This window comes from Indicator indicator, chromosome 3, assembly GCF_027791375.1.
Source record: "Indicator indicator isolate 239-I01 chromosome 3, UM_Iind_1.1, whole genome shotgun sequence".
NCBI lineage: Eukaryota > Metazoa > Chordata > Aves > Piciformes > Indicatoridae > Indicator > Indicator indicator.
Genome location: NC_072012.1, coordinates 20,056,324 through 20,080,660, shown reverse-complemented (window position 1 = coordinate 20,080,660; position 24,337 = coordinate 20,056,324). Strand labels below are relative to the sequence as shown.

General features: G+C 37.4%; 1 protein-coding gene across 1 annotated transcript in view; it reads right to left on the bottom strand.

Moving 5' to 3' along the window:
- PCLO (piccolo presynaptic cytomatrix protein) overlaps positions 1-24,337 on the bottom strand; it is a 310,190-nt gene that overhangs the window by 113,091 nt on the left and 172,762 nt on the right. Inside the window, exons 8-9 of the mRNA XM_054399702.1 lie at positions 10,893-13,101; positions 5,381-5,529 (exon numbers count right to left, since the gene is read on the bottom strand). Of these exons, the coding sequence (XP_054255677.1) occupies positions 5,381-5,529; positions 10,893-13,101 (2,358 nt within the window). The remainder of the gene's footprint in view (positions 1-5,380; positions 5,530-10,892; positions 13,102-24,337) is intronic.

Here is a 24,337-nt window from a genome sequence, read left to right as displayed (position 1 = left end):
GACAAAAAAAAAAAAAGAGAGATCATGGATTTGGTTAATGGACAAGTTCTCCAAAATAAATCAGAACTTGAGATCAGGTAGATTTTAGGACTTATCATGGAATTTCACCAGGACATTGGGTCTAATCCTACAAGGACTCTTTAAACTGCCACAAGACTTCCACACTTACGAATGGATAGGGACACTATCAGAAAATCAGCATGTGCAATTTAACAGTAAAAATAATGTTTTTGATACATGTAGCTTACATAAAATTATAAACAATCTGAAGCAATGTAACTAATTTTTAATTAAATGAAAAAGAATGCAAATTCATGCAATTCAATGGAAGCAGCATCAACACACTTGAACTGTTCTTTAACTGAGATCCATTTTGGTGGGAGCAATTAAATTTAACTGAAGAAGATTGCAGCTCACAATCTGAAATTACTTTTTTTTTTTTTTAAATTTTCTCTTAGCTTTCTTTATCAAGATTGCTTTTTGGAATAAATAAGAATTCAAGAATACTCAGTGCCATACTGTGCATGATTTGCTTGACAAATATTAGAAAATATACTGTCTTCTGCTTTAGTCTATTACTTTCTCATTATTTCCAGTTCTAGAATTTTATAAGTATAAATCTTGGTGATTTATATAGTTAAGAATAACAGTATTAGAGTTTATTAGTATTCATAACATTTTTTATTGTTAGTGGGAATCAGTACTTCAACTGGAGTATTTACCTTCAGAACAGTATCTGAAAGTGGCAGAATAAATAGAAAAAATAGTATATTTGAAACCTTGTGAAACACAAATTATTTTGTGTTTCCAAGGCTTCAAATGTAGCTTCCACTAAAGATGATTTCCGTTCACCTGTAGACATGCCAGAGGGTCCTTCTAATTGCCTATTCCCCCAGCTACCCCAGTGAAGACATAGAGGGACCCCACAAGTCACAGTCATGATAGCATAAATCTGAGCTACAACACAGAAAGGGCAATCCTTCTGCTGCAAGGCTGAAGGAATGGAGGACATTTAACTCTCCAAGCCCAGATTTAGGTTACAGGGCAAAAGGTGACTTGATCCCACTTATTCGCTACAAAGCCCACAGATTCCTGCCCTCTGTCCATATCATGATGATCCATGCCTCTCCCTTCTGGAAGCATTCAGTACACTCAAGTAATAAGCCTTGCAGTTTGGCACTGGCAATGCCATTCTCTTCTGATCACAGACACATTTCAACTCTCCAGCATTGTCTTCCCTCCTGCTGTGCTCTTTGTACTGACATGGGACTCAGGTCACATTTTTCTACACTTTACACAGCAGGCCCTCAGGGCTTGCATCCAGTGAGTTAAATGAAAGCTGGACTATATAGATTTTCCTCTAGGAATTTAAGCTGTGGTCATGTGCTTATGTTATCAGTGAGCAAAAAGCCACTCAAAAAAATAGAATGAATGGCAAATAAGTGTGCTGAGGTTTTCTACCACTGCTGATCGGTTTACATAGACACTTTATTTTGCTTTTTTTACTTTACACATTTTGTCTAATAAAGAACCTCTATGGAAACTCCATATAAGGGAATTTTGTAAGATAAAACAAAATTTAAGAAGAATAAATTTATTTTTTAGACTGCTTGATATAAAAAAACCAAGCAAACAAACAAAACAAAACAACCAACCAAACCACAAACAAAACATCAAGTGTATTTTAATATTTCAGGAAAAGTTCACAGCAATTGCTATGACGTATTAACCTTTGTGTCTGTAATCAGGTAAGTACAGGACCCTTGACTTTTGATTTAGACGCCATTCTGGTGACTGAAAATGAGAAACTTGCTAAATTCCATCTTGGATTATAATGAGGGAGTTGCTATCAATTCACTTATAAGATTAGATATTTTAACAATTATACTAAATTTGAAATGCCCTGTTCCTCATCCTGTTTCCAGAGGATATGAATCCCTACCCACAAGCATCATATAGAGAAAGCAGTTCATTTTTGCAAACAAAAATGAAATCTCCTTTCTAGTTGGAAAACAATAAAAACTGAGCAGCATGGACTTAAAAGATGTAGAATAAAAGTTTGCAGGTGATCTGCTGGATATCTGTCACAAACAGTGTTTTCATTATAACCCTACTGCTCCCTTTATGACCCAATTTTTTCATATTTTCTAAATATTTCAGAGGCCCTAAAAAGGTTTGACTTAAATATCAGTGGTACGGACCCATGAACTAAACCAAGCGAATACTTTCTGAAGGCCTTCAGAAATAGGGGATTGACATTCAAAAGGCTGCATCTCTAGAGCCTTTGCCACCTTCTTGTGATGAGAAAACTGTTACCAAAGCAAACTGATGAGAATATGTTGCTGTTATCATGTGTTTGGGATTTTATTATTCATTTAGGGTTTAAAAAACATACCTATGATTACTGGAAGTTCTATATTCAAAACTCAATGATAACCTGCTTATCTCCTGTTCATATATTCTCACTATCCATCCTGTTGTCATGTTCTCTTACTCCCCTCACATCTCCTCCTACAGCTCTTTCTCAGATTGTTTGAAACAGACAGTTTAGTTCAGCTCTGAATGTGATTCAGCAGTGTGCCCAGGTGGCTAAGAAAGCCAAAGGCATCCTGGCCTGTAGTGTGGCCAGTAGGACCAGGGAAGTGATTTTACCCCTGTACTCAGTTCAGGTGAGGCTGCATCTCAAGTACTCTGTTCAGTTTTGTGCCCCTCTTTAAGGACTACTATAAGCTACTACTAGAGTGTGTCCATAGAAGGGAAACAAAACCGGTGAAGGATCTAGAGAGCCAGTCTGATGACAATCAGCTAGAAGAACTGGGGTTGTTTAGTCTGGAGAAAACGGGGCTGAAGGGAGATCTTATCACTCTTTACAACTACCTGAAAGGTAGCTGTAGTGAGGTGGGTGTTGGTCTGTTCAACCAAGTAACAAGAGATAGAACAAAAGGAAATGGACTCAGGCTGCACTGAGGGAAATTTAGATTGGGTATTAGGAAAATTTTCTTTACTGAGAGGGTTATCAAGCATGAGAACAGCTGGCTCGGGGAAGCGGTGAAGTCCCCATCCCTAAAGGTATTTAAGAATTGTGTAGATGTAGTACCTAGCGATATGGTTTAGTCAAGGATTTGTCAGTGATAAACTAATGATTTGACTCGAAGATCTTAAAGGACTTTTCCAGTCTAGGCAATTCTGTGATATGCAAATAATTTTCATGGAAAACAGTGACCAAAAAACCTCTCAATATCTGGAGATTTGAAGAAGTTGCTGGGCAAGTGTCAGTGACTAAGCAAACTCCTGAGGTTAACAGGGATCAGTGAGAAATCTTTTGATTATGTATTGCTTAAGTTTAAGCCATATTTATCTTCCTTAGGTAAGCAGTTCAAAGTTATTACACTGGGAAACACCTTTTAAGAAACTAAACTTCACTGCGATTTAATGTCATTTAAGAATACTATATTGCATCAAAGAAGTTGCTATAAAAACAAATATATTTTAATATTAATAATAGTATGTAAATTTAATCTGCCAAGTAGTAAGAAATTCATGGAAATCTGGAAGTTCAGGTTGCACTCTTGCTTCAAAAAGCAAAGGGTTGTGATTTATTTGTTACCTTTAGTTGTACAAGCTCTGGGGGATGTAATCAAGCCGTTCTGATTTCATCTATTAAGCAAATTATGTTTTGCATGTGAAACAAAATCTTTTGGAATGCAAATATTTCACTTAATAAAATAATCCCATTTTCTACAAAAGGAGAAAACACAAATAGAAAATTTAGAGCAAATAAGTGTTATTGGAAACACTGACTAATAGATTGCACTCAGATTACTGCTAATGTAAATACTTTCTTCTGTGGTTGGTTTGTACTTAATAATATCCTTATTATAGGGTATTAAATGAGTTGCAGTGGCTTAATTACTGTGCTAATTAGGAAAGTCTCCTAACTGATTTCAGAAAAGCTTCTATCACAAACAAGTTTCTGGGTGAAGGTGGACCTGTTCTGATGGTCAGGATGAAGAACAATTTGCCATTTTTGGCTCCAGAAAACATTATGCTTGGACACTACAGCTCTCTGCCCTGAACCAGGTTGTGGATACAGGAGTTATCATGGGAAAATGAAATATCTTCTTAGAGAAGAGACAAGGCTGAAAAAACCTTTAGGGAGTGTTTATAGAATCATAGAATGGTTTGAACTAGAAGGGACCAAACCCCCTACACCAAACAGGGACATCCTCCACTAGATCAGGTTGCTCAGAGCCTTGTCAAGCCTCACTTTGAAGACCTCCAGGGATGGGGCCTCAACTACATTCCTGGGCAATCTGTTTCAGTGTTCTACCACCCTCATGCTAAAGAGCCTGTTCTTAACATCTAATTTAAATCCATTCTTCTCTCATTTAAAGACATTGTCCCTTATCCTATCACTACAGGCCTTTGCAAACAATCTCTCTTTAGCCTTATTGTAGGTTCCCTTCAGGTACTGGTAGTCTGCTGTTAGGTCTCCTTGGAGCCTTCTCTTCTCCAGGCTGAAAAATCCCAGCTTCCTCATCCTGTCATTGTAGCAGAGGTGTTCCAGCCCCCTGATCATTTTGACTTAACACACTCCTGTTTGTATGTTTTCTGAGGAATTAACACGAGCAACATAGGTTATTAAGTGCCACAAAGGGGCCATGAAATACTTTCTCTGGTATCTATTCCATTACATGGAAAACAGAGTATAATTTCAATCTATCAGTAACAATGATAACTAAAACAACCAATAAAGACCTGAAAGAGACTTGAAATGAATAAACTTCATTAATACAAAGACGATATGTGATGATACACTAAGGTGACCTAGATATCAAAGTCAGCAGGCTTGAGGAGGAGAACATACTATTTGTTTTTCTCTCTGTAACAAAGGAAATATTCTAATTATTAGATTGATAAAATCTTGCCAATTTATTCAGTAACTGACCACAGACTGCTGGAACTATCTTAACCGACTAAGAGTGGGAAATGTGTCAACAGGACACAGCAATTTTTTTCTTTATACTGCTAAACAAAATAGAGGGGCTTGAATTTAAAGGGGATAAATCTGATATTGTAAAATAGGACTAACTGCTTGCTTGGCTGTTTTTTTATTTGCCTTTTCATTTTTTTTAATTTATAGTTCTTCTGGTTGGCAGATTAACTCCTTTCCAATACGTTTCAAAAAACAATCTGAAAAATTAATACTGAAATGCAGATGAATGTTACTCTAATTTCATCACCAAGTACTGATGACAAACACAGGTGCAGCAGCACTTCAGCTGGATGAAGCTGGAATTTGATTAATCCTGCAGTCCCTACATTATTGAATAGTATGATTATGTGGTCAGACATCTATGAAACTAAAGGCATGGCTTACTTGACAGCTTACTTGATCTTGGTGCTGACTTGGTGGTCGAGAGTGCGATAACTTCTCTGGCAGCCTTCTGTCAAGGACATGTCCATTCTCCAAACGTGACTCCCTGGGCTTGTCGAACCAATCTGTTTCTTCACGACGGAGGTGATAGGCTTTGAAAACCAAGGACAGGTCAAATGTTCTGATCCAGTGTTGGGCAAAGGGCAATAATGTGCATTGTGCATAGCAAACATGCATAGTGGTTATCAATTGGCCATGCAGCTAAAGCAAAGTTAGAGGTGAGACTTGAGACACTGAATTCAGACATAATTTTGCTGTACATGATACAGCAAAGTGAGAAGGTTCTGATCATGTCAAAGCTACGGATATCAAATACCATAGGTAACCCACTGATGAGTCCTGCAGATTTTACGTATTTCTAAAATGTTTGATGAAATAAATTAGTCTAATTAGATTCTTTGCAGTAACCTAAGGAAAAAACAAACAAACAAACAAAAAAAAACCCAAACCAACCAAACCACAAAACAAATCCCAAAAATTCAGCTCTCAAAACCCAAACTCCATTAATTCTCTCTACTTAAAAGAAAACTGAAACTCCTTTAGGGAATCAGTGCCTTCCCAAATTAAAGAAGTTATGAAGCAATCTATACTCTTTGCAATTCCAAATGTTCTTATTTTGAGTTCCATCCCCCGATTTTGCAGTACGAACATTTGTGTGTGGAAACTTAGCCAGAATGTTCTTTCTGCAATATAAACCTGCAAGACTACTGTTCTTATATTTGAAACTATTTTAAACCTGCATAAAATCTATTGTGTTGGATATCACTTGGGGACAAAATAGCAGTATTTCATTGAAATCAGTTTTGTAAATATTTATGCCTACTGACTACTGGGTCAAGTGATACAGGTTTCAATCCACTGAGATCAGAATCGGCTTCTATGTATTTAATATTTCCACTCTACATACAGATTTCAATGTTATGCTTTAATAAGCAAGATAAATTTGGAATGTAAAGAATGACAATGTTTGTTTCAGGAAAAAAAAAAGAAAATGCAACAGAAATTGCAAACCTTAAATAAGGTCAGTGGTTGCTATAGTAACAAGAATGAATGCAATTGTTCCATGACGGTGAGAAGAATTTAAAATGAAAAACGGTAGTGTGGATCGTTTTTTCTATTTAGCTGTTAAAGTACACATAATCTGGTTAGTTTAACAAATATGTGGAAAAAAGTTTAATGGGAGAAAAATTAAAAAACAAACCCAAACATGTTCTTCATTAGTATTTTATTACACGTCACCCAAAAGAGGAGTAATATATATGTATGATTTTTGAACAATAATATTTTGTACGGTAAAAAAACAACCCCCTAAGGTCTTAATCTTGGTTCAGATATTATGCAGTCCCTCCCTGAGTACAATTTGAATCTAATGTGAAATGGTCTGAAAATATTATTGAGATCAGTATACATGAATTAAATGGGACCATTATTACAGGTTGATGTTTGTCTGCCTAGTGATTAGTTATTGACTAATTGGTCTCAATAAACCATTATGATCTAACCTTTATGCTTTAAACATTTATGCTGATCAACTTATGAATCAGCATGTAGCAGGCTGGTTCATAAGTCATCTTGACAGATCCTAGTGAATCTTACATGGAGAAACTAATGCATTCTTTTGGGTCCCATACACTATTGTTGACTGTCATGATCATTAGCTGAAAAGAGGAAATATTTTTTTTTCCCTCTTTCGTCTCAGTTGAAACAACTTTTGCTGGATTTCTTCTTTTGAAAAGATGGCACGCATCTATAATCCCACATTGCAGTTCAGACCATCCTCTTTTTTTTTATCAGACTGTGATGAATGTGTTCATTTTATATGAAAATAAAAAGGTTATGTAAGTGTATATAGACACACACACACGACACTCACAGGTACAAACACACACTTGATTGCCTGGGAAGTGTTCCAGCTCGAAACATAAGAGTAGCAAAGATGACTCACTGAGTGAAGGTTCATGCTTTTTTCTAAGACTAACAATATGCAGCCAGATGGTTTCACCTGTAAAAATCTCCTGCTGGAGTCAATAAGGTTTCATGCTGTTAATAACACACAGTTTAACAAGGTGAGATTGAACTGCAGGCTGTAGAGTCCAAGAAACTTGATCAGAGAATCAAAAGTGATCACTCAATCCCACAGATGAAAAATGACAAGTCATCTCAGGTGTTGATGTCTTGAAATCTCAATTTTCAACCTCCGAAAGTTTCGCGTATTCATGAAATTGAGTACTAGCTTCAGCATCCTTGAAAATTAATATCTTCAACTTATTTAAACGTTTGTGGAAACTGTGACATCTGTAGGATCATTGAAGAGCTACTTTCTGGATCAGAGCTTTATGAAGAAATAACAGGTGTTTCTACAGCTCAAAACATTTGTTTATTTCAAGGGAAACCTCTGGATATTGTGGTTTTTTTGTCACTAAAGCCATTTTTTAACCTCTTTGAAGATTTGTTTATGTGTTGAGGCATGGTCTTAAGATTTGTTACGGTATATAGTTGTAGTTAGTGAAAAAACAGAAGATTTGGCTTCAAAGTCTTGCATTCTCTTCTGTTATTTGTTATGGAATATGACATAAAAAATGAATGGAAAGTAAAGCACGTCTTTCACTTTGAATTGCAAAAAAACAATTTAAATTTAATGTCTTGACTTACATCCATTTAAAAAACTCTCTGAAGATGAAAATCCAAGCTTTAGCACAAGAAGTGTTTTCCTAAGATAGTGCTTAAGACATGCCAGAATAGATGCCTACTGTCAGGGCACTACAGCAAAAAGTGCAGTGTGGAGAAAAGGTGGCCATAAAATTATTTATCTAACATCCAAATTATATGAATTATTTTCAATTCGAGTTACTTCCCATTAGCATATTTCAAAGTAAGGTCATAATTCAGGAAGGACATGGACCTGATGGAGTGGGTCCAGAGGAGGTTCATGAAGATGATTAGGGGGCTACAAGGACAGGCTGAGGGGGCTGTGCTTGTTCAGCCTGGAGAAGAGAAGGCTCTGGGGAGACTCAATAGCAGTACCCTCCAGTCCCTGAAAGGGGCCTACAAGAAGGCTGCAGAGGGACTGTTTCCAAAGGCCTGCAGTGATAGGACATGGGACAACTGTTTGAAATGAGAAGAGTAGATTTAGATTAGATGTCAGGAAAAAAATCTTGACCGGGAGGGTGCTGGATATATCAGAACAGGTTGCCCAGGGAGGTAGTTGAGGCCACATGCCTGGAGAGTCAAAGTCAGGCTCTACAAGGGTCTGGGCAATCTGATCTTGTTCACTGTAGCAGGGTTGGACTAGATGCCCTTTGGAAGCCCCTTCCAACCCAAACCGTTCAATGATTTTACAAAAGTGTTTTGATTTCCTAAGAAGCATTGAGTCACCATCCCTGGAGGCATTGTAAGGACATGTAGATGTGGTGTTTAGGGAAATTGTTTAGTGGTAGACTCGGCAGTGCTAAGTTAATGGAGGTACTCAATGATCTTAAAGGTCTTTTCCAACCTAAAGTACACTCATTCTATGCCAGTTTTACATAAATGAGGTAAAAATTAGCTTTTCGTGAAGAAACAAAAGCTTGATGGACAGTAGGAATGTATTACTGAAAGGGGAAGCCCTGGCATTCAGTTATCAATATCTGATAAGGAACATGTGAATTGAGTTAGAATACTTCTGAAAAAAAGTAGAAATAATTGAAATGCATTTGGAACCAAGATATGTTCAACCTGAAAGGTAACAGGTATTCCTTGTGCAGATATATAACAGAAACACAATGTAATGTACTGCAGAAATAGAATTCCCAATAACCTTGGTGGAAAAGCACCAACCAAGCTTGGTTTCAGTTCTCCTTAGTTTTCAGGGGGGGAAAGTCCTGCATCTTTTATGATGTGACCCTAGAATGACCCTTAAAAATCACAAGGGGAGTTGAGAAAAGAGAACGTCTACTTGTTTTAGATTCGGGAAGTTCCTCTCAACTACCTTCAGATTTAATAATATAGATTTAATAATATAGAACTCTCTATACTAAGAATTTAAAAATCATAAAAAAACACTTAAAATTCTGATAAAAATCAAAGAAGCTGGTGATCCTGAATGTCTCCTGAACACAAACCTCATGACAAGGCTGTCAATATCTAAGAATTATGGAAGGAAACTTACAGAGCAGGAGGGGAATAGATTCAGTTTTCTAATACTTATGGAAGATTCAGCATATCTAAAAAAAACTATAATGCAATAATGAGCACTGAGGTTACTAAAAACCTAAAAAATATAAACCATACTGCTTCATAATCATGCAAATGTGTCTCTTGAGACAATCATTGCTATTTACAGACGGTAGAGCGCATGCAGAGTCTCTTTTATTGTGCAATAAATACACATATGAAAAAGTTAAGGGATGTGTACAATTCTGAACATATTAATTTCATTTTCTTTCAAACTGTCTTTATGACTTTTAAACAATTTGTAATAAATTATGTCTGAACTAACTCAAACAAAATTGATACAGAATTTGCAGTTATTTAGTAGTCAACATCAGCTTTAACATTCTGCTGTACTTATTAAGAAGAAACATTTTTAATTGCACCATTTATAATACATCAGAAAGGTTCCTTTCATGAACCTAAGTGAGATAAACTCTTGTGCTTACTTGGCAAACATAATGTATGGAGTTGCATATAAACTCAGCTACACTGCATAATCCATCAATAAAGGTAAAATATATTCTGCAGGTTTAGTGAAGGATGAGATTGTCTTGCACCATCCAAAGGACAGATTATCTTACATCATCAGAGTTCTGAATGCACAGAAGTCCACGTGACAAGATGTTTGCAACAAACCATATGTAGAACTTTTTTTTTGCTATCACGTTAAGCTCTAGATGGTTCTAACACACAATAAGAACTTTATGAACAAACTATTTCTACAAAAAGTGGTGCATCGGGAGATGGAATTATCAGTTCTTGAATTCTATCATGAAAATTCATGCAAATAGAAATGCTAGAGCTTTTTAGAGATTTGGGAGGTTATTATTTCCAAATCCCAACAAGAACTATTGGAAATAAGTTCAATGATTCACAGTCACTGGAGAAATCGCCACACAAAGACTGATGGTAGAGTCTGTATTGTACATGGGATATTCTACACAGTATCATTATAAAAGTAGACATCAGAAGTGAAAAGGAAAATGCACAAGCAAACCAAAAGAAATCAAATCAACGACAATATATTGAGCATGCTACAATAGCTTAACACCATCCAGAAACTGCTGTTAGGGTAAAATAAATATCAGACAAAACAAAACAAATCAAACCCCAAATATGTAGATACGCAGAAGATGCACCAAGGAAGAGGAAAAACAAAACAAAACAAAACAAAAGTCTTTGAAATATAACAAAAATTAGACACATGCATAGAAATGAGGATTTGCATTGTGATAGTAAGATACCAGTCTGAGGCCTAATTTACCTTCACTGTCTGACATGGCATGCTGGAAGTCATCCATGATGAAGGCTATATCTCGATCATAGCCTCGAGTCCGTGACTCCTCCCTCATGTGTTGCTGGACCTCGGGTAATGAATGGCTCGATCCGAATTGGTCCCTGGTATCTGCGGATATTGGTGGCAAGGGTCCAGCTGCTGCTCTTGCCATTCCCATTGGCTGGCCAACGGGACTTAGTGGGCTCTCCTCCTCTGAGTTCTGTGCTACTATTGGGATCCTCCCCCTGCTTTGGCTAATAGGTAGACTGGTGGGTTTAGTTCTTCCAGAAGGTGCGGCATGGCTAAAGGAAACATCTAAGGGTTCAGCTTCTTGGGCTTTCAGTCTTAAAGAAGAACTGGAAGAATCCCTTTTCAATGACAAATCAAGCCCATAAACTGAGGAGGGCCTAGAGGAGGGCCTAGATCTACTACCACTGCTATAAGACTTGTCTGCTTCATCTTGTAATGTGGATCTCATTGTTGGACCTAGTGCAGTCCCAAGGCCTGCTCCAATGGATGAAGTCAAAGGTTGCCCCATGTATTTCTGTTGGTCAGTGATGTTTTTTCTAAGGCCAAAAGTGATATCATCCTGAAGAAGCCTTGCCCTAGTAGTAATTCCCCCAAGTGTTGAAGTGCTAGAAGTCATGTAGTTTGAATAGTCAGGCTCAAGGTCTCTGCTTTCTTGGATAGGTGAAAACTTTGTTAGTTTGGGGTCTATCAAAGCTTTCTTGTGTTTTGACTGCTTCTGGTAAAGGAGGGCTGCTGGGAGCTGCTTAGCAGCCTGCTTCTCAAGAGTGAGCCTGCCTATGCTATATTTCTCAGATTTTGGGAAATGCCTGTAGCTGCCCTCCGCATGGTAATACTGTGAGAGGCCAGAGAGATGATCAAGACTTTCTGCACCTCTACGGAACTCTTGTTTTATCTGGTGCTTCAAAAGTTTGAGCTCATAAGGGTCCTCCATTGGGTCTTCATCAGCTTTAACATAGGAATGTAACCTGGAAGAAGTCTGCAGCGGTGCTAGGAAGTCTGACACTTCCTGTGCTCTCCTGGCCTCAGTTGTGCGAAGCAGTCGATCTGTTTTGGTCAGATCTTTCTCATGGAGGCTAAAACTGGAACCAAGTGTTCCTGTTCCTTTAGTAAGTTCTCCTATATCATCTATCAGCACATAATTTCGAGGTGTATGGTGGTGGTCTATATCTGCATAGAATGAATCTGTAGATATGCTTGATATAGGGCTGCTTGCTATGCTGTTTCGCTCATCTAGTCCTATCCTTAAATCCAAGGTAGAGTATTTACTGCCCAAAGTATTTACTGCATAACTATTGTCAGTTGAAACCGGAGCTATCATGAGAGGCTGATTGCGAATTACATCATAGTTTGTTGTTATCTTAGGCTCCAAATATAATGTGGTTTGTCTTGGCTTTGGCTGTATCACCATCATCTGCGATGGAAGTTGATACGATGGCTGTTGAGATGGTGGAGGTTGAGCCTGTGGAGTAAAGGACATAGAAGCTCCTGTTTGGAAAGCTGTCTGGGTCTGATAGGGTGAAACCTGCTGGTGATACAATGGCTGCTGTTGCTGGTAATGTGATTGCTGTGTGAACTGAGTTGGTGCTTGAGTTGGCAGGGCAGGTGATGAATATTGATATTGCGCATATGGGCTGGTAGCAGGGGCAAACTGTGTTTCTGGCTGGGTTTGTGGAGGCATAAACTGGTTAAATTCTGTCTGGGGTGCAGTACGTGGTCTTTCCAAGCCGTGCTGAGTTTCTATTCTGGTTGACCTGGTATTATTAACTTCACTGTCTGACATATAATCACGTTCTTCTGCTACTCCTTGGAGATAAGCACGCTCTCTCTTTTCTCTTTCTTTTAGTAAGGCTTCTTTCCTCCTATTAATGCCCATTTCCAAGTATCTCAGCTTGGCATCTATTTCTTTTTCCTCCTCATCTAGCTCTGCTTGCTTCTTCCTAAGCTTGGCTGATTCACGTTCAACCAGATCCAATTCCCTATCTATATCCTGAAGAATTTTGGCTCTGGCCATAGTGGTTGTCCTACAAATCCTCCTGCGTGAAACTGATCCCACAGAAGTATATGGTGACTGAGTTGCTGCTGTTGCTTCCTCTGGAGGTGGGTTGGGCAGAGTCCTCTTGACTTTCTTTTGAGTGCCTGATGGAGTTATGCTTGAAGAACCTTTTGTCTGCAATAGAAGAAACAAGACTGAATCACTATTCAGAGGACTGGTAACAAATTAATCACAGATTGTTTAAATTCTGTCATGGTGTGGCTTTGCATCTTAACCATGCACTTCCTCTAATGGAGAAGAGACTGGTACCTGAACAAGCAGCATAAAACAGCATGAAAAAAATGATACCAGTCTTCTAAAGTTCAGGAAGATAAGCAATCTAATGCAAAATAAAGGGGACACTCACTAGGACTTTGTTTAACCTCTTCTCCCTAGTATCCTTACTCCTCTCTACAACTACCTGAAAGGAGGTCATAGTGAGGTGGGTGTTAGTCTCTTCTCCCTAGTATCAAGTGACAGAATAAGAGGAGATAGCCTGAAATTGTGTGAGGAGAGGTGTAGATCAGATATTAGGAAAACATTTTGTTACTAAAAGGGTGGTCAGGGATTGGAACAGACTGCCCAGGGAGGTGGTGGAGTCACACTCCCTGGAGGTGCTCAAGAAACACGTAGAAATGGCACTTTGGAACATGGCTTAATGGCCATGGTGGACTTGGGTAAATGGTTGAACTCGATGATTGTTGTAGTGTGGTGGGCTGAAATTCCCCTCCCACATTAACAACACCAGACTAGCTGAGTTTGGAAGCAAATGTAGCAGTATTTACAAGCAAAAACTACAGTCTGGAATGCAATGAATATGTACAAATATACAGTATTTACAGTATTTACAAATATGTACAATTAACAGCAACAGCACAAAACCCTCCTGGCCCAAGACAGGAAAGCTGCTCCCCTGCCTCCTCCTCCCCTGCCTTCTCCAGACCCCTCTGGCAGAAGGAAGAAAGACAAGAAGCAGAGAGGTTGTCAGAACTTATCTTTCAAGGTCAGTATGCCAGTATGTTATCTTTGAAAGTAAAGCTAGAAGAGGAAAGCAGACTGCCCAGCAGAGAAACACCAGACAGACTGCCTTTGTTTTGAGTACTGACTCTTAAATATTTCTATCTCCCCAAGGGAAGTGTTTAGAATAATCATTATTTTCCTTCTTACATCCAATTGTGATTTATTTACATTCTTTTACTTTTCTGCTCTAACTCTGTGAAAAGAAATTAGAGGCATTACCTTAAAACCATCACAATGATCTTAGAGGTCTTTTCCAACCGAAACAATTCTATGATTCTACACTCTTGAAATTGAATTGTAATTTAAAAGTTGGGGGGTTTATTTTCTTGTGCTTATACACAAACATATGCAGTGCCTGTGTCTGGGGGACAGGAATATATGTAGACCTACTCATCTTCCTTTTATACATCTAATAGAAAACAAATTTATCTGATTATAAATGTGTATATATCTATATATAAATATATGTATAATCTGTACAATTGAATAGAAATCTCTGAGCCCAGACACTAAGCACACACAAAGCACTTAAAACTTGTAGTGAAACCCAGACACCAAAGCTTCCCAGTTCCAAAACATCTTGTACAACACATAGTTCTTAGGTAATCTTGTAACTTTTGCCTTATCTCTTCTGCCACACATATTTCCAGGGAAGATTCTTGTGCCTTACAAAAGTGGTATGCACTTTCTTCAGTTCACTGAAGAAAATGTCTTAATTACTTAAATGAAATCTGTTCTAATTCCAAAACTACAGTCTAAAACTTTTTTAAAAAATTAATCATTTCAAAAATAGAGGAATATAGCTCAGTCCAGATTTCCCAACAGTTAATGGTAGAAGAGTGATTCATCCTGATCTAAGAGAAGTATCTACCTTAGGCTGATGACTTATTTTTTGGAAATGTCTGTCTCTTCATCAACTAGGAAAGTAGGCAATGCAACTGGTTATATGCAATCTATGCTGCAGACTAAATTGCTAGGGGTTTTGAAAATTTCTTCTTCTTTTTGATGTAAATTTAGGCTCTTGAACAGTATAGGTACATTAAGAAGAGGGACTTAAATGATTTTAAAATTGTATTCCATGTCCCCAACAGCTTCTTACAAATTTTGCCTAGGTAAAGGAGAAGGGATACATACACTAAAAATAACCACCTCAGCCATTACAGAATACAGCTATATGAATAACAAAATATGGAACCATTTAGGCACTGGGAAGCAAAAATAATATTAACCAACTTGACTCTTCTGACTTTATCAAGCAATAGCTGTTATTAATTAAAAATGGATTTTCTTCTGAAATAAGTAGTATTTCACTCAGATAAGAAGCCAACAAGATGAATTTTAATTAGCAGTTTACAAATCACTTTTCTCTGTTTATTGTAACATGTCATCAACAAATGGTAAAATCTTTTAAAGTGTTGACAACCTTCTTTTGCTGTTCTTCTGTTACCTAACCTTAGCAAACCACAGCAATCAACACATCCTTTGTCATGGATGCTCTAAGAAATATTCACTACCTTTGCAAATGTGCTATTTAAGTTCTTTTCATCCTTTTCATCTAAATTCCACCAACTTTTGCATGTTTCAGGTTTCAACAAATGCAATTTTATTTTGTTTTCAGCTTCCTGTGGCCATTTTCCAAGCCCATGTTGTGCTAACAAATCAAAGAAACTAATTTTCTCTTGCTCAGTGTGTACTTATAATCAAAGACAGATTAATAATCTACAGTAGGTTTAGCTGCCTACTAATTTATATTGTAAATTCAGGGCAATGCCACTGTTACTTCCCCCTCCAAAATTGAAACAGCAATCACAGATGGTGAAACATTCACAGATGGTCATTGGTATTGGGGAAGAGCTATTAATAACATGCTCATTACAAGCTCTATAATACTTTAAGGAATTATTATTTTCAGGTGACAGTTAAGCTGCTGATGAATAAATCCCAGTGTCAGCTTATAATGCATTTTACAAAAAAACCTTCATATCTTGTTGTTAGATCTTTGTCTACTCTCAAAGAAACTCAGACTAATAAGACACCAGGGAAGATATACCACTTGCTTTTGAAAAAAAGTATTTATAACCTCTAGTTCTCAGCTGCTAGTCTCACAAAAGGCAAGTCTTAAATGTTTTTACTTGATATTTATATTGGGATAAGGGGAAAAAATACAGCTTAATACTGTGACAAAATGTGTGTGTGTGTGGGGGTTCCCCTCTTCCTAGGTATTTTCATCGTTAGTTGGATTGTCAGGCTACCTGGGAACTGTGCTGGTAGGCTGAAGGGAAGTTCAACTGCAGTATTTTAGCAGATAACTTTAGAGTAGTTGCTGAATTTAGTTTTCACAATTCCTTTGAATTTATTAACTAGCATGGGAAAAAAAAAATAAGGCTGATCTTGACCAAATTCTAATCTCTTTATTACAAAGAACTGGGAAGGGAAAAGAGTCATTGCACTCTCTAGGCCTATCCTTGTATTTTCAGTCCTTATAACACAATTACAGAGTTAAGCTCCTTTTAGGTCTAAAATATTCAAAGAAAAGAGAAAGCAGAAACTTTTGTGGGACTAGTCCAGAGCCACATTAACTTATGAAATAGAGACAGGCATTTTTAAGCCTTACAATTACTGGTTAAATGCTAGATTACATGTCAGACAGGTGATTTTACCAATTTCTCTGGCTGAATAAACCACAAAGTTTTCTACTATATTTTATTAATTTCCCATCTTCTTAATTCTATCCTATTTATTTCTATCTATCTGCTATCATCCTCACTAACTACTGAAAATCAGTGTTTGACAAATAATAACTATAAATGCTAATCTCAAGAAGTAGATTATTCTGCTTCTTGTTTTGCCATGACACTTTTATAAATGTTAGTACTTTACTGCTGACCCTTGTATACGGAGAGAATTTCACACTAGTCTGGGATATCCCTTCAGGATGGACATAATGGTAATTAGATCAGTTTCTGAGGCAAAGTTGACCTTGATAAAATAAGCCCAAAGTTTGTGATTGAGAAAAAGCTATAGATAGGTTCTCCCCAATACTATAAATTAAAGATCTGAGGAAGAAACAATCTTCCTTTTCCCCCACCAATTTTTAACTTAACAACTTTTTTGATAATAAAGACAGGAGAAGGATGCCCTCCTTAGTCTTGGCAGTTCAATGACAAGATAACATCACAGTGAGGAACTCAAAAGAGTGAGCTCAAGGTTGTGTACAAACAGATTTAGCAAAACCTTCTTTTTCTGCCTTGCCAATATAGATTATTCTTGATGTGCTTCATCTCCTGAATTTCAATTTTTAGAGGTCATCTGGACAAAGGCTTGTAGGCCTTGTTAAACTGTGTAGTGACTTAGGAATAATTCCTTTGAGATGACCATCCTGTTCCTTGTGAATCATTTCAAGTTTTTTTTCTATCTCTTTTTGTCATCTTCAAACTGATGGCATTCCTGACAAGGCCAGTAAGACTCTGACCCACTACAAGATATCAGTCAAGCACTAGGAAATACTCATGTGTTCCACTGCTTTTATCTGTTTTAAAGAGATTGCTTTGGGAGAATGAAAGGCTCAAGAGATGTGTGATGAATTTCTACTGCTAAACCGTGTGTTTGATTTTTAGTTAATCTTTCTCCTCTTCTAAGCTGAATTTGTTTGAATATTATATGGTGCTGTCCTTGCACCCTCCTCTCTATTCATTTTGCCATGACTGGATATTAGGTTCATATGCTCAAAGAATGCCATGCATTACTATTTGTGAGTAATATACTAGAGCTTTCCTTTAATGAAACTCTCGGTTTTTTATCTTGTGAAAGCATTTTGCTCTGGGGATGGAGCAGTCAGGCAGAAAACTAGTTTCTAAATCACTACACAGCAGCACTGTGATGACAGTCTTATTTTCTCATGATCTTTGGTGTTTTGGTTTATTTGCTTCTTTGTTTGTTTAGCCTTCTCAAAAGTTGTTCAAAGGTTTGCTATCTTCCTACAATATGTATGTTTGGTTTCTTTGGGCTTTTTTATTTGTTTATTTTGTTGTTTGGTTTCTGGGGTTTGTGTTTGTTCGTTTGTTTTGTTTATGTTCTTGTTTTTGGGTTTTTTTGTTTTTTTTTTTTACTCCTTGGGAGGCTCTATGAAGTTAAATTTATCTTCTGTTAAAACCAAAACAGAATTTTAGAAATAGTCTATTCCAAAATAATAAACATTTTTCAGAGATTTTGTTTTCATTTGTGTCAATCATCATCACTCATCCCTCAGATGACCACTCTGTATTTTAAATTCTCTTGCTTCTTTATTTTCCCTGTGAAATTGTTTGAAATTCCATTTTCACTTCAAATGCAAAGAGAACAGCACAGTGCACTGCCTAACAGCTGATATGACATGAGATATCAACTTCTTTCCTTGTTTAAACACATAAAAGGCCATATGCTTCCTTTGATGTTGGGAGGAGAAAGGAAAAATACAATGGAAATTACATGCGCAAGCTACAGACAGATGTGGCTCTTATATAGTGATTTTCAAAAAGATCTAAACCTACATTTAATCTACTTTGTGTAAGCAGGCATAATAGCTGGTGTCAGTTGTTTACACACAAGAAGTATTTTTTGTAGACTAACAGATTTGTGATTTGTTTGGAACAAATTTTGTCTATAGGGGCAATGGGGAAATTTATATTGATGAAAATGAGCAAGAACAGTTAAAATCAGCAGAAGTACATCAGTGGAAAATCAGTTTGTAAAAATCATGAAATCCAGTGGTTTAAAACTTGACTTTACATTTTTAAGGCATCCTACAGGAAAGCTGGAGGGACTTTTCATAGGGGTGTCTAGTGACAGGACAAGGGAGAATGGTTTGAAGCTGAAGGAGAGTAGGTTTAAACTGGATCATAGGAAGAAGTTCTTCAGTACAAGGGTGGCTGGACTTTGGAATAGGCTACCCAGGGAGGTTCTGGATACCTCCTCCCTGGGGGTGTTCAAGGACAGGCTGGATGAGGCCTTAAGCAACCAAGTCTAGTTGAGAGGCATCCCGGCCCATGGCAGGGAGCTTGAAGTAGGTTATCTCTAATGTTCCTTCCAGCCTAAACCATTCTGTGATTAAGGGGAATACTCCATACTCATGTATTTAACTGATTTCATACAATATACACATTACTGACAAGCTTATATTTTAATTTCCTCAGCTATATCTACTGACAGCATCAGTACTGTTTGCTTTTTTTTGTTCTCTGAAAACACAGTAGTCTCTTTATCCATTCCCCTTAGTGCAATTCAGTGCTGTAAGTTTGCCCTTATGCAAAAGGGAACTATTTCTGAGTACTTCATATAGTAACATTATCTTCAAAATTCACCTCAAAACAATTATTTTCTTCTTTATTTTTATTTCTTTTTGCCTCTGCTATTCTTTACTACTAAGCTTTGTAATCATATTTCTTACCTTTACACAGTGTTCTGTGATACAAGCTTATACAATAGCTTTTCTGTCCAATTATATTCAACGCATACAACTGCATGCATCTCAGTTATGTTACAATAGGGAAAAAATCTCACACTGATTCAGACAGGAAAGGAGAGGATGAGGGAAAATCCCGTGTCTTCAAAACAAGAACATGGTTTCAATATCCTCTCTGAAGGACAAATACAGTGTTCATACTTCACTATACAAAGTCTTTTGTTTATATATTAGTATATTAAAAACTATGAAGGGACATCACAGAAAGAAAATTGCATTCTCCAGCTGCTAGAATACTGTGTTTTTAGTACCAACTCCAATTAGTACTCTGAGTCCTACAGTACCATACCCCTAGTCCAGGACCAAAGCCTGAATCAGAATAAATATTTTTTTTCTGTGAGTTAAAATGTTTCCTCATTTTAAAATTACCTGTGAATTTTAGTACTTTTTTTTTTTAAGAAAAAGGGATATAAATGCTGTGTCCTGCACTTAAGTCACAACAACCTCATGAAATGCTACAGGCTTGGGATGGAGTGGCTGGAAAGCTGTCCAGCAGAAAGGGACCTGAGTATGTTGGTTGACATTTGAAGGCCACCAGCATCCTGGCCTATATCAGAAATAGTGTGATCAGCAGCAACAGGGAAGTGATCATGCCCCAGGGAGGTGGTGGCGTCACTGTCCCTGGAGGCATGAAAAACATGTGGCACCTAGGGACATGGCTTAATGGCCTGGATGATCTTAGAGGTCTTTTCCAGACAAAAGGAGTCTATGATTCTGAAATAAGGTATACAGAATTCTGTGTACTGTAAGCTGGGCAAGAGAAACATTCGCAATCTGGAGAAACACTAATGGAAAAGCTAGAATTGTTATCAGGTAGGTGCCGATCAAGACTAAAACAAAGTCTGCAAATTGATGGTGACTGTGTACATGTACTATACTTTAGCACAGTATACTACGCTATAACAGAATTAGTGTTTCTTGATCAGCACTTCTTCCCTCCCCCCCTCCCACTATTGTTTCACTTACAGTGTTAGGAAGCATTTAACATCAATACAGATACTCAGAACCTGTCAGTGTAACCTGTGGAAAGTTACCAAAAGTTTTATGATACAGAGGCTTTGCACATGATGTGCCCTGTTTCCAGCACAGCCTGGCTTGAGATTTAACTAATAACACAGTATTGTACTACAGTAATGTTCTGATAAAGAGGTGATGTGACTTTGCCATTGGTAATTCAAACCAGCTACATTCAAAGTTATTTTACCAAAGTATTAATTGTTAGCTTTGGGATTAGCTGATCATGAAGCGATTTGTGGCCGCAGAATAGATTGTTTTGATGCTAATGCAACACTCATGGGCTCATTCACTCACTGTAAACTGTTTCTAATCAGGTAACACATAAATCATTATATGTTATTCCCCTCAGTCAGAATAATAAATTTTATCTGAAACTCAGATGTCATCTATGGAAAATTTCACTGGATTATAAAGATTTTTTTCCTAGTCGATGAGAACATACTTTAAATTATCTTTCTTTACAGTCTAACTGAGAATTTTGGCCAGAATATACTGGTGAGAAAAATTCAGAACAGTTTATACTTATCAGTAGAATATGCATATGCTGAAATATGACCATCTGTTTTCAACCGATGTTAGGTCACTTTGCAAACTTTCAACTACAATTACAAAAAAAACCCAATAAACCCACAGCAGAACCCCCTCTACCTCTGAAAGAAATATTTACAGGGGAAAAAATAATAAAAAGGTGTGAGAAAATCTTGGCTCTTTCTGCTTTTCCTTCACCACTGACTTCCTTCAAAGAATGGTAGCTGATGAGACTCCACATGCTGTGCCACAGCTCTTGCTTACTTGCAAGAGTAAGGATTCATCTGCCGAAGCACAGACATAATGTACAGAGCTAATCTAAGCCAGTCCCTCAGACTACTGAACTGAAAGAAAGTGCCATTTTTTTCTTAGCTCACTCCATAATCACACCTGTTTCTCTTACTGACTGTAGAAACAGGCCCATGTAAGGCAGATGTCATCTGTAAATGTCTCAAAACAGAGGGGGTCAGTCCTACACCTAGCAACTGCTGCAGTTTGAATGTTCGCTTTTGTCTCCTTATGAGTGATCTGTTTTGTAGCAGAGTTTAAATCCTTTTCCCTGTGCCAGAATCTCACCACCTCTGCAGTTCTTCGGAAATGACACCTCTCCTCAGCAGTCAAAGGCTCTGGATTTGGCTCAGTTTGATCACTCAGGCAGTACTTATTTTACTCAGCGCTCATGATGCTTTTCTTCCCTGGTCTAAGATTAAAGGTGTCAGAGTGAGTAGAGCCCTGATTAATCACTTTCTCTAAAATGTGGTTCATGCTGAGGAACAATGGCCATGGAACTCCTGCTATAAGGCATGGATTAGACAAGCTCACCAAGTGCTTAACCGTTTAAATCAGGCCTTTCTATAAGCATCACAGCTAAGCCTTGTCTTTGTCTCTTCTGCTCAGCCCTGACTTCATCCGTACCACTGTGCAATCTGCAGAACAGCCTGAATCAAATTTCTTTCCCCTTCTTTAAAAAGGAACGATTTAAAATTTACCAATGTAACACATTCTATTGTAGAAAAACAAACTTCTTGCTCTGCTTTGGTACCATGTATAGCTCTGAAAAGCTTTTCATGTTCTGTAAGCACCAAGTCCTTCACAGTGGTTACACAGGGGGAAAAATCCCAGTACTACATGCTATTATTAAAATAAAACAGAAATTAAAAGATGTTTGCAAAACCCTCTTTGGTCACTGGTGCTTCCAGGCTTTAATCCCTTTCAACAACTCACCAGCTTCTTGGTTAATGGAAAACTCTGCATAAGTCCCTCTGCCTCACACAGAAAAGCTGCTCTCTCAGTCAGCTCAGACTGGGAGCCCATTCCTCTCCTCTGCGATTTCTCAATACCTTCCCGAACTTCTGCCTGAAAGTTTTTTGGTTCCCCTCTCCCTCCACCCCTCTTTTTCTGAAGCAAGAAAATTCCCTGTAAAATATGCTCGTTTGTTCCCATGGCAGGAGCAATCTCTCTTTCTCTCTACAGATGCTTCCAGCCAACCCAATCCTCTCCCTTTTTAAAGCAATGTAACTGAACCCAACAACAAACACACAGAATAGATCGTCTGCCACAGATGGCTAAACTTATGAAGTGTGAAAACTACTCAGTATGACCAGATTTTCCATTGCACTTTTTCTACAGTGAGAAAGTGTACACTAGTCAGACCACACAAAAACCCCCATATTCCTATTCTTATTCTCATCTAAGAATGGCAATTCCAATTTGATATAATTCCACTGCCAAGTGACACAAGTTAACCAAAACCAAATCAGCCTCTTCTGTCACATCACTCTAAGCCTTCAAAAAGCCAACTTTTCAAAGACTACTTGAATGAAAAAGTACCTAAATTTGCTCTACTGATACAGAACAGAACATCTCATGGAAGAAAACCAGCTGTCACTGTTTAAATGTACATCACTTTTTTTCAGACCAAGTCTTTTAAAAGGCATTAAACCATTTTTTCCCCAAAATTTACTTTTTTATTTTTTTTCTTTTTTTCCCTTTTTTTTTCTTTTTTTTCCCCTGTAATTCCTGTATATGTATTGTACAGTCTCTTGATATTACACTAGATTTAATCCACAGAGCTGGGAATGAGAAGTGGTAAATGCCTCACCAGAATGCACATGAGCACCAGCTCTTCATCAAATAAATCTAGTCAAAGACACTCAACTCAGTCTTGATTAGCTGAAGTTTGAATTAAACTGCGAGAAAGTACTGATATTTAGAACAACCTCCATATTTTATTTTTCATGTATAAATAGATATAATTTCTATACCTGATTGTTTTAGCAACTATTAAATATGGTCTACATGACTAGCACTGAACTCTATATTCATTTTCAGAAGACAAAGTGTTCCATTCCTGGGTAAATTCACCCAAATGAAAGGCAATGTGATATTTAATCCAACTGTGTAGGGTTGGAGAAGAAAGCAGCAACCTTTAATAAATTATCTTCATATTATTTTAATAGCAGTTAGTCTAGTTTAGAATCATGACCTTCCTCTTCCCATTTATGCTTAGTGTGACAAGAAGGACAGGAATACAGAGATTTGGCAGGCTTACTTTTAAACACTAATGAAGTTAAAAATAAAGAAAAGGCAGCAGAAAAAAAAAAAAAAACAAACCAGAAGTTAGTTTGCAGTTTCAAAATCTACAGTCATATCAGTAAAAAAAAGGAGAAACAGACATTGATTGTGATGTCTCAAGACACCAGATAAAAATGAGAATTCCTGTGCTTGACCTGGAATCTAGGACATACTTTCACTGCTGATGCAAAAAGCAAAAGTCTCTTTTTTCCCCCTCGTTTTCAGACCCCCTGTTATCCTTTTTCCAAACCATTCTATGTCCACCATTGCCACAGGTTAAAATAAATTACATGAATATGATCTACTCCAGTTACCCTAAACATGCGGTGCACAGTGAGTTTTACTACAGAAGCAAAGGAAATCATAGACAAACAGTAAAAGTTGCTTACAATATTAACACAGGTTTGAGCTGGCCCTCTTGTTTTTATGTGTTGTTCTCACTGTTCTCTAGTGACACTAATGAGACTTAAGGTAGTTCTACAGATTAAATCCAGAGTTTACAAATAAAAGAAAATGACTGAAACCCTAAAATGTACATAATGATTTAAATGCACAGTCTAGACCAGTGGAAGAATAAGCACTGAAAAATTATTCCAGACCATCCAAACTGGATGGTTACTGGATATACTAGTGACATTTTAACTTTAAAAACAAACAAACCAACCAGGTTTTGCTGTCACGTCATTCATAGAATCATAGAATTGTTTGGATTGGAAAGGACCTCCAAAGGTC